The 11040-nt window shown below is 29.3% G+C and overlaps 3 protein-coding genes across 4 annotated transcripts in view; 2 read left to right on the forward strand and 1 right to left on the reverse strand.

Annotated features, from left to right (window-relative positions):
* Positions 1–6047, forward strand: part of LOC117167060 — a 20277-nt gene extending 14230 nt beyond the window's left edge. Inside the window, exons 1-3 of one of the 2 annotated variants that reach the window (XM_033351646.1) lie at positions 200–332; positions 3613–4528; positions 4679–6047. In XM_033351646.1, the coding sequence (XP_033207537.1) occupies positions 204–332; positions 3613–4528; positions 4679–5757 (2124 nt within the window). In that variant the 5' untranslated portion in view covers positions 200–203 and the 3' untranslated portion in view covers positions 5758–6047. Of the gene's footprint in view, positions 1–199; positions 333–3612; positions 4529–4678 lie in introns of those variants that run through there. The other variant, XM_033351647.1, reaches the window with a different exon arrangement.
* Positions 6048–6413: 366 nt separating this feature from the next.
* LOC117167062 (enkurin) lies at positions 6414–10509 on the forward strand. The gene is made up of 4 exons (XM_033351656.1): positions 6414–6624; positions 6708–7116; positions 7559–7717; positions 10178–10509. The coding sequence occupies exons 1-4, from the start codon at positions 6554–6556 to the stop codon at positions 10352–10354; spliced, it is 816 nt and encodes a 271-aa protein (XP_033207547.1). The 5' UTR covers positions 6414–6553; the 3' UTR covers positions 10355–10509.
* Positions 10510–10699: 190 nt separating this feature from the next.
* Positions 10700–11040, reverse strand: part of LOC117167638 — a 1407-nt gene continuing 1066 nt past the window's right edge. The window contains exon 4 of the mRNA XM_033352712.1: positions 10700–10941. Within this exon, the coding sequence (XP_033208603.1) occupies positions 10766–10941 (176 nt within the window). The 3' untranslated portion in view covers positions 10700–10765. The remainder of the gene's footprint in view (positions 10942–11040) is intronic.

The raw sequence follows: 11040 nt of genomic DNA on the forward strand, positions 1-11040 counted from the left end.
ATATAATTAAAAATTTGTCATAAGGACAACCGCAGGATTTCGCCCGGGAGCGGGTCAATACTGAAACTAATTCATTTTAATTTTAAATACTTGTATAAATTTAAAATCATTTTGAAATAAAGCGCATGCGCTGTTGCATGTCAACAAGTTTTTTTCTGAAAAGATAACCTCAAAAAATAGGTTGAACCCCTCGAACCATCACCATGGAATCAATCAAAGGAAAAGAATTGTATAATTGTTCACTAGCCCCGACAATTACAAACCCATTTGCTGTGCAATGGTCTCAAGATAATCATTTATCGATTATTACTGAAAAAGGAATTCACGTTTTTGTAAGTTTTTCTGATTTTAAATTATAAATATTACGAGGCATAACCTACAAATTCAAATCAATTCTCACATTTTTTCCTTCCATCCTTTCTGTCTGGAATCTGGAAAAACTTTAGAATAGTGGTTTCACCAGTATAATCCCTTAAATTAACTAATGAACAAAAACTTATTAAAATTCGATAATTTCTAAGTGAAAAAGTTCGGGGAAGATCATTTTCAGAACGCGTTATCACATTGTTTATCAAAAAATGGGCTGACAATAGTAATTGTTTACTTTGACGGCTTATGCTCAAAATGGCTCTAAACCGTATATAAACTGTTCAAAATGACTAAAACAGCAAGAGAATAATAAAAGAATGGGGCAAGAAGGTTTTTGCAACTTGTTTTTTTTTTTAGTTTGTAAAAACATTCTTTCCCCGTTTGTTTTATTATTATCTTGCTCTTATTAGTCATTTTAAATAGAAGCCGTCAAAGTAAACTCGATCAAGATTAATTTTTAGAGATAAAGGCAGTGACTTCAATCAGGTGCGGAAGGTGCATCTCAGCCTGTTTTTTTTTTCATAAACAGTGATAATATGGTCTGAAAATGCTCTTTATTGAAACTTCATTAACAATTTGACGATCAGAAAAAATAAAATTAGAATTAAAAAAAAATTATAACCTTTTAAAACTACATGTTCCAACTTCTTAATCCATATCTTATAACATCAATTTGGATATTTTCATATACTTAAATCGTTAATTTTTCATCTTACATTTAAAATTTTAAATGTATTGGCTAAAACATTTTGAAAATTTAAAGACTTCAAATTTTAACACGTCCAAAATGGAAAGTTTTCTTGACATTTTGAACAGTTAACTCTATAGTTTCATATTGTCAAGCATTTTAATTTTGCTTTCTCAAAAACTTGACATTTTTCGCGTACTATTTAAAGCGTACCAGTTCCCAGTCGAAAATCATTTAAAATTGTACAATTACAAAGCACTTTATTCGGTAATATTATTCTTTATGTTTTTAATTCAAAATTGTTTTTAATAAATAATTAATAATTAAAATTATTAAAATTTAAATAAATAATTAATAAAGCTTCTAATGTTGATCACGTATTAAAAGGCTTTCTTTTTAAAATTATATAATTTTGATCCTATTAAATTAGAACAAAAAATTTTGAATTTCATTAAAGTTACATTATATCAATTTTAATTTTTCATATTATAGCGTTTTGTAGCTAAACCGGATTTTAATAGAAAAAATGTGCAATTCGGAACCGTTTAAATTTGCAGTGACAAAATGTGGAAATTAAAAATTAATATTTTTAAATTGTTCAACATTACAGTTATTTTCAGTCTGTATGGATATTATTTTCACAATTTAAATAATTATTTTGTTCAACTGAATTTTATTTATACGATAAATAACTTAAATCTAATCATTTTATATTTTTAAGCATTTTCATTGGATTTTCTCAAAAACTTGAAGTTCTTAGCAAAACATAACTAAATGTTTTTCCGTTAAAAAATCGTGTACAACTTAAAACATCCCAGTTTCCAATCGAAAATCATTCAAAACTATACAATTACAAAGCAGAAGCCAACACAAGTTGAACACTTTATTTCGAGGCCCTCAAAAAACTCCTTTAATAGTACAAATAAAAAATAAGCTTGAGCAAAAAAAATTGAAAATAGTTAATAAATTCCGGAAATCTAAACGCTCCGTTAGTTAATTTTTTAATTTTGGTAAAGTTACATTATTTCAATTTTAACGTTTTATATTTTTACGTTATTTAGTTATAAAGGATTTTAATAGAAAATTGTACAGTTTTTAACAATTTGAAATTACCAAATGTTGAACTTTTATATTCTTATTCCAAAATTCGTCAATATTACAGTCATTTTTAGGCAGCATGCATATCATTTTGATAATTAAAATATTTATTTTGTTGCACTGAATTCATTTATAGGATAAATGACTTAACTCTAATGATTTCATATTTTAAAGCGTTTTATTAAATATTAAGGATTTTAATTGGAAATTGTTTAATTCATAACAATGTATGTAAATAAGACTTTAATATTGGTTCTGTATTAAAAGGCTGTCGTTTTAAAATTATATAATTTGGCTTATTTAAATTAGAACCAAATTTTTGGTATTTTGGTAACGTTACATTATTCCAATTTTAAACTTTTCTATTTAAAATTTCGTACCTATCAAGAATTTTAATTGAAAATTGTTCAATTTGAAAAATATGAAATGTCTTATATTTGAACGCGAAAATATGTTACAAATAATTCCATATTTCAGTATACTGTTCAGCATTCGTCAGAGAATAAGAATCAGTCGTAAATTTCGTGGGTGAATGAATTTTAGCCACTTTTATGGGTCTCCAAAGGAAACCCCATAAGTTACAAATTTTGAATTTTATTTACTATTGCGCTTTATTAACACTGTTAGAATTTTTTCCATAAATAATCATTAGTCGGTCGTTTAAGAATACCCAGTCATCTTTGAACTAATTTTATATTGTTCAAGATATTATATTATCACAAGTTATATTATTATAGATTAAAGTTCGAGTCCATTTGTTTCTAGGTCATTTGCTTCTAGTTCCATTGGAAATTGTTACAGTTTACTTTTTTTCAGGATTCACAGCAAAATTGAATCTTCTAAAACCTACGAGTCTGAATTTAAAATTGATCAAATTTTAACACTGCTTTACACTGCTCTTCAAGTCTGAATTTAAAATTGATTAAATTTTAACACTGCTTTGCTCTGCACTTCAAGTTCAATTTAAAATTGATCAAATTTTAACACTGTTTTACGCTGCACTGTCTCTTTTTTCTCTTTCTAATGCCTCTCTTAAAATCCTCTCTCTTAAAGTCCGTTATGTAAAAAGTCCGTTATGTAAAATTCAAATTTGTTACTTATAGTATTTTATTTCGGGGCCCGTAAGAGTGCCTTAAATTCATTTACCCGCGAAATTTATGATTGATTATTATTCTCTGGTGAATTCTGAACAATATATAGAAAATCGGAATTATTTGTAACATATTATTGCGTTTAAATGTAGGATTTATAAAAAGCCGACTTTTTTCCACGTTAAATCAATGAGCAATACCATGATCTTTTCGCGTCTCCTGAATATTAACCGATTTCGCTTAAATTTTGAGACCATTTTTTTGGTTACCTTCGAACTGAACCTGCCTCTATTCAGTACAGTCCCAGTCTAATTTTAACACACGGTTTAACCAGATTATTAAAAACGTATACTTGATTTTTTGTAGGAACTGGTGCCATCTCCAATGACTTATGGCTCAGCCGTCAAATTTTCTCGTACTTTCATCTACCCGTCAGACGTATTACCCACTGACGCTTTTACGACGCAAGTAAACTCTGTAATATGGAGGTGCAAAAGGGAAGAGATCTACACTTTTCTACTAGAGGAAATTCTTCTTCCCCGGCTCAACATTATATCTGACTTGGTTCCAAAAGTTGTCTCCGTCGCCTGGTCTCCTCAAGGAATGCTACATCCTTGCAGATGTTTGCTTGGAATGATATCATCTGCAGGTGCAGTGGATATCCTTCTCGAAGACAACCACGAATGGTTTTCAGTCTGCGACTTACAATCTTACTGGCTAAGAAACGTTATTCAAGGATTCCCTGAAAGTTATTCAATGGTGTCGAGCCAGGAATTAAGGTCCCATATCAGACGTTTGCAAGCAGTTGCGATAACCTGGAGTGATATGGAAACTAGCATGGAGGAATCTTACTCGTATTTCGTTGTCGCTTATCGAAGTTCAGACATAATCGTCTGGAGAATTCCAGCTGTGATGGATCATAGTCTAGAAGTAATTCCAACCGTTGCTTTGAGGACAAATTTAAATATCAGTGTGAAGATCGATGTTCTTGAATGGATAAGTATTAGCAACAAAAAAAGTTTGGTCGTGATAGGATTTTCCAATGGAAAAATTTATGGCTTGATTTTGGAAGTATCGCAGGGACAAATCTCATCGACAAATATTGAGATTTACACTGAAGAGGATTTGATTAAAGTTTCATGTATTGAATGTATTTTGAAATCTCAAAAGGAAGTGCGATTGGTTGTCGCGAAAAGCACGTTTCTTTTTGTGATTCATATTGATTTGGATGGGAAGAAACTGAGCCATTATTGCTATCGAGTTCCTGCTTTTTCTATAACAGGTGGGCTGATGATTAAATAATTAAATAAGAATGTTTATCCAAGTTACCACAAAGTATGGAAATGGGTGAAATTTGATTAACGAGTGTATATTTCAAAATATCCCTTTTTTAAACTCAATTCGTTACTCAAACCTCCTTTATAATTTGCAGGTCTCTCCATCATCAGCGAAAATGAAACCTTAATCTACACCCAAGATGGAAAGCTCTCTCTCGTCAAAGTTGAAAATCAGAAAATGACGAGTCAAGCAATAACTACCGATTTACCAAAAACTCACGCTCAATTCCTGGGACTCGCAAATTCCTGGAATAAAGTTCTATTCGCGACTCTAACAAGTCCGAATTCGATGTACGATCATCTTGTCGTTCGAGAACCAAGCATCCTCCACATTTTCACTCTCGAAAGTCCGAAATACGATCCCCTGAAAATTCTAGAGAACAACGAAACCTCATCGATGTTCAATTACTGGGACTGTTTATCAGCGATTGGAATGAAACTTCACAAGTCACTCATTCCTGTCAATTCAATAAAAAAAATCCCATACAATTTCGAGTATCTGCCTGTCTATAAACTTAGAGTTCTAATGTGGCTTTCGGTTCTATCCAACGTTTTTGAAAATAAGAAATCCCTACTAGATTTCTCGAACGTCTCGGAAGAATTGATAGAAATTCGATCTTTGATATCGCTTTATACAGCCTCCGCTTATTTAATTTCAATAGCGGGCAAACCTCAGGTTACAGCTCAGCAGAGGCTCTCTGCCAGATTTTTAAGGACTTATTTAGAAGTTTATATTGCTGGAGAAATCGACGAAGAGGAAACTCCGGCTTGTGGAAAGTCTCAAAGAGCTCTGCAATTCTCTTGTAAAATCGAGCCATCTGGACCAGAAACTTGTAATTTATGTAAAACAACAATCGTCGAACTTCCTTGGAAAATGGAAAAGTGCCCTTCTGGTCATAAATTGCCAAGATGTGCTGTAACTCTTTTGCAAATTACATCTGTTAGGTATCGATGTTGTCCGATTTGTAAACAGATTTTCCATTCTTCTTTGGATGAGGATTATCCCGAGGGACCAAAATGTTTATTCTGCGATGTGCCAGTTCTATACGATTCTAGAGTTTTTGGAACGGCGGATAGAGATAAAAAAAACTTTTCTCAAAGAAAAGTTTTAAATTTCCGAGGTTCTGAACAGGAAGAGGGAATGGAAGATGACCAGGAATGGAAAGAAAAGTAAATCTTCTCGAAACGAGAAAGCTTGGTAGATATTTATATTTCTGGAGAAGATGGTAATTTAATTTATTGTAAAAATATATTCAGGGTCTTGAGCTATGCAAATGTAAAGAGAAACGTTAGGATGTAAGTTAAAAGACAGTATTAGTATATTTAAGTATATTTAAGTTAATTATAGAATAGCATTTCCTAATTAAAAATGATTTACTATTTTTCTATGACACCGAAACTAGACATTTGAAATAGTGAAAAATTTCTCGAATAAAAGAGATTTAAAAAAAGTGTATTTTAAAATGAACGAATAAAACAGAATTATTCTGTAATAATGTATTTTTTATTCCAGTTCACAAAATTGTAATGCTTGTATATGCTTATTTAAGTATATTTAAGTTAATTATAGAATAGCATTTCCTAATTAAAAATGATTTACTATTTTTCTATGACACCGAAACTAGACATTTCAAATAGTGAAAAATTTCTCGAATAAAAGAGATTTAAAAAAAGTGTATTTTAAAATGAATGAATAAAACAGAATTATTCTGTAATAATGTATTTTTTATTCCAGTTCACAAAATTGTAATGCTTGTATGCAACCCGGTATCATTTATATTGCGTTATTTTATTGAACAAACTTTTACCGTTGCTTGGAAACGACAAATGTCATGAAATTAATCCAAACCTCAATTCTGAAACATCGCTTTTGAGGTTTATTTTGCAAGTTAATTTTTAGTTTAAATATCGACGTGTTCTCGGAACTGCTAATAATTAATACAAATATTATTTAATATTTAAGAAGAGTTATGGAAAATTTCGCAGAAGACATAACGAGGCTGATTCCTAAACCTGAAGAAGAAATTGTACCAAGTCCAAGGTAGAATATTTACCATGTAAAAATATTAAAATATAAGTAAATGTAATATACGTATTGAATTAAGGAAAATTATATTTAAACAGGTATCAATCAAAGCATCAAAAAAGGATTCGATCTGAAGTAGCAAGTGCAAAAAATGCTCATCGAACTTTGGGTTTGCCGAGTGTTCCCTTGAATCCACCCTCGCAATTTTTGAAAAAGAAAAGTCGAATTATTCCTCAAAAACATGTTAAACATGTGCATTATCGGCTTCCAGGATATCAGCATAAACTTCCAGAATGGAAACCGAAAAAAATAATTCCAAAATCTGATCTAGAAGAATTACCCAAAGATCCGGCAACTTTGGGGAGAGTTAATTTTAGAAAAGAAAATATTTTAAATGTGAAAAAATCTCAGCCACCGGAACCCGTGCCAAGAATTGTGGATTCTCGATTTGGAGATGTACAGGACTTGAGAAAATGTGGTTTAATGCCAATGTATATCACCAAAAAGGTATTGTTTTTTTTTATTGTATAGGTTTGAAAGATATTGTTTAATACAAAAATTTTAAGAATCGGACAAAGGTTTTATTTGCCATTGCCAAAAATTTTTATTTTGATTTTTTAACCGGAGAAAATGTTTTTTAGTAAATCAACGTTTCAAAGAAGAAAAGCTACAAAAAGAAAATTTCACAAGTTAAATAATTCTCAAATTGCATGCTTTTAGATTCTGCTGATTTGGAAAATAAATATATAAAAGCTTTTCAATTTAAAGACTTTCTAATTCAATAATCTATAAATTATTTTTAGATTAAATCTTTAAATTTGCCATCGTTTCCAAAATAGAAATCTGGTAGTTTCTAGGATGGGCTTTACATTAAAATTCTTTGAATTTATAATTTTCCAATCAGGCGTTTTCTAATTTTGTTAGTTTTTCCTCCTAATTTTTTTCACAGTATTTTGGAAAAAAACCACCGAAAGCAAAGAAAGTACCGGAAGTCAAGCAAGTAAGGGAGTGGAAGCAACGATCGGAATCACGAAAGGGAAATTTGGAAATGGAAGAAAAACCGAAAGGCCGTTATGTTACAGAAGATGAGAGAGCTGAGTTGCTTCACGTAAGCCAATACAATTTTTTAAAACCATTTTGTAGTTTGAAAATTCTTGTTTTTTTAATCCAAACAACTAACAAGGTTCCCTACATATAAACCTAATTTTCGCGAAAAGGGCCGTATTTCAAATCATAATAATAATAATTTTAAAAAAATACTAGCTAACTTATGGCCTGTATTTCATCGTCGATAACGGATATAAGTGCCATAAAAACAAAGAAAAACTTCGATAAACTTCACTCGGAAAAAGGCTTGTCTTAGTAAGTGACTAACTCTGCGAAAAACAAAGCTAAACATTTCTTTTAATTATTAGAAACCTTATTAAATTTTACGTCTTGATGTATTTTGAATCAATAGGAGTCGAGATAGCATGTGAGAAATATTGACCTATTTTACGTTTTTGACCAAGTTTCGATTTTCAGCTTCTACTTTTTTCATACTTGAGGGAAGTAAATAAAAAAAATTGAAACTTTGCTAAATTAAAATATCCTATTTAAAGTGAAACTTGAAAAAATAATTCGATATTTACTGGTTCTTGAATTATTATTAATACTCTGAAAACGTGACCAATTTTAGTCTTAGGCACGCTTCCACATTTTCATGATTATTCGAGAATCAGTAAATATTTCATTAATTTCTTTGTTTCATTTTAAATCTCGAACCCCCTATTTTTTAAAAATGTAAAGCCGAAATATATTGCATTTTCCACAAAATAGTTTAGTTTTCAAACAAAAAAATATTTTCTATCTAAAGAAATGAATTTTCAACACAAAAAGACGAATTTTCAACAAACAAAAAAATGATTTTCAACCAAAAAGTTGCATTAACAATGAAATAGATCAACATTCCAGTAAAATATTCGAGTTTTCCAAAAAATAGTTAACGATTTAACCAAATACTACAATTTTTAAGCCAAAAAGACGAGTTTTTTCGAAGACAGATTAATTTTCAACAAAAAAGTTACTTTTTGACCAAGAAAGAAAAATTTTCAAACAAGAAGGCTAACTTTTTTTAACATAGAAGATGAATTTTCAACAACATAGTTGAATTTTAAGCATGCCAAGAATCATTCTAAAAAAATAACATTTAATTAAGTAAATATTTTAATGTCAGAAAGTACCAACTTCATGTGGTCCTTATGTAGTAGTTGTCATTCTCAAGTCTTCATTTTCATAAAAAAAGTTAATTTACAATCAAGAAAGATTACATGTCTATCATGAAAGAGTAATTTTTTAACAAACCAAAAAATAAAGTTTTTAAACTAAAAAGTCGAATTTTTAAGAAAAGATGAATTTTTAATAAAAAAGGTCATCAATCAAGAAAGAATAATTTTTAACAAGGACGTTAAATTCTCAATCTAAAAGTTGAACTTTCAACAAACAAGAATTATTTTCTGCCCCAAAATACGAGTTTTTAACCAAATATACGAATTTTCCACCAGATAGTTGACTTTCAACCAAAAAGTTGAATTTTCGACCAAGAAGATTAATGTTCTACCAAAAAAGGGTTTTTTTTATTCAAAATACATGAATTTTTAACAAAATCATTAAATTTGTAAGTCAAATGGACGAATTATCTACAAAAAGTTGTATTTTACAACCTAAAAACATCATTTTTCAACCAAAAAGTTTAATTTTCAACCAAATGGTTTAACTTTATACCAAATTGTGGAATTTTTAAGCCAAAAAGATGAATTTGCTACAAAACAGTGGAATTTTGCTTATATCAGTTAATTTGCAGGAAATAGTTTAATTTTCAACTCTAATTATGAATCTTTAATAAAAGAATTATCTTTTTGCAAAATAGTTCATACTTAATTCATATAATCGACTTTTTAACCAAAAAATATGAATTGCCAACGAAGCATGTCACAGTTGATATTTCAACCAAACAATTGCATTTTTAACCAAAAAGGGTCAATTTTCCACAAAGCAGATTAAATTTCTACCAAGAAACATGAATTTTCTACCAAAAAGTTGAACTTTCGACTAAAAAAGATAATCTTTTAACAAAAAATGGAATTGTTTAATTGTTATTAAAATAGTTAAATTTTCAACTAAACAGATGAATTTTTCATTTTAAAAAATAATCATTTTCAACAAAGTAGTTAAAATTTTGATAAAAAAGATGACTTTTTAACAATATTTTCAACAGAATAATCAAATTTATAACCAAAAGAGATGAGTTCCGAACCAAAAATATAAAAGTAGCCTTTTTCATACAAAGAATGAACATTATAGGCTTGATTGCAGATTCATTCGTAGAAATAAAAATTTAAACCAATTTTTTATTATTTGTATATACAATTTCTTGGAAAAATATTCTTATATCTGAAGAATATATAAGGTCATTCCAACCTTTCGTGTAAAATTGATAAAATCTAAATATAAAGTCTATTCTGGTGGCGCAATTCCAAATTCTTCCTGGTTGGTGATACAAATCTTTATGCTTTTTGAATGATAATAGGGCATGAAAAAAAACTGGGAAGAGAAGATGAATCAGTTTCAACGCTTGCCGTTTCTCACGGATACACTTCCGAAGGTCAAGAGGAAAGTAAAATTGGAAAATGACCTAAAGCAACTCGAAAAGGACATAGAATTCATAGAACGTCATCCCTACATTTACGTTTGCGATGATGAATAATTTACATATTATATAAGACTTCTCACACCTACTGGTAATAAACCAATAAAACAATATCCATTTCATAAACATGTAATTAATCTGTGCTCAGTTCAAACATAAACTCAAAATTTTATCATCAAAAATTACTTAAGCCTCCAAGCATGAAATAATCTTTAGTTTTCAGACAGTATCTTTGATAAAGGTTTACTTCAATTGTAAAAATATATAAACTTTTCAAATAAATATTTTTTTAATTAAAACCTTGAAAATTTCGAATCAACTTGTATAATATTAATGATCGTGACTGTCTTTCGAGTTTGCAAAGAAAATAATTTTTGAATTAAAAATAAAAATTCAATGAAATTAATTAGATAGAATGCTTTATTTTTTGTTACTGATTTTATAATAAATTTAAGTAAAAATATATTTTTAATTGTCATAATCACGATAATCATCAGAAACGCAAGTTGCGATCGGCGGACAAGGAGCTCTTATACATTGGACTTGTTGCAATTGACAAGTTTGACCCGCTGAACATTTTGGATTGCACAATGCTCCATGTCCTGCCCCCAATTTTTCTAGGTCGCCCAGGCAAGATTCATTGTCTGAAAAAAACATTTACTTTAATAAATAAAAAATAAATATTTTAATAATAGATTTAATGCTTTCACGATGATTCATTTTGATAAAAGAGATATTTCGGG

The sequence above is a fragment of the Belonocnema kinseyi genome, chromosome 2 (assembly GCF_010883055.1).
Source record: "Belonocnema kinseyi isolate 2016_QV_RU_SX_M_011 chromosome 2, B_treatae_v1, whole genome shotgun sequence".
Lineage (NCBI taxonomy): Eukaryota > Metazoa > Arthropoda > Insecta > Hymenoptera > Cynipidae > Belonocnema > Belonocnema kinseyi.

What these genes read in the sequence shown, in the direction of transcription:
- LOC117167062 (XM_033351656.1), top strand. Translation starts at nt 6,554, where the DNA reads ATGGAAAATTTCGCAGAAGACATAACGAGGCTGATTCCTAAACCTGAA. An exon ending in GAAATTGTACCAAGTCCAAG is followed by an intron (nt 6,625 to 6,707) that starts GTAGAATATTTA and finishes ATATTTAAACAG; the next exon opens with GTATCAATCAAAGCATCAAA. An exon ending in AGAGAGCTGAGTTGCTTCAC is followed by an intron (nt 7,718 to 10,177) that starts GTAAGCCAATAC and finishes GAATGATAATAG; the next exon opens with GGCATGAAAAAAAACTGGGA.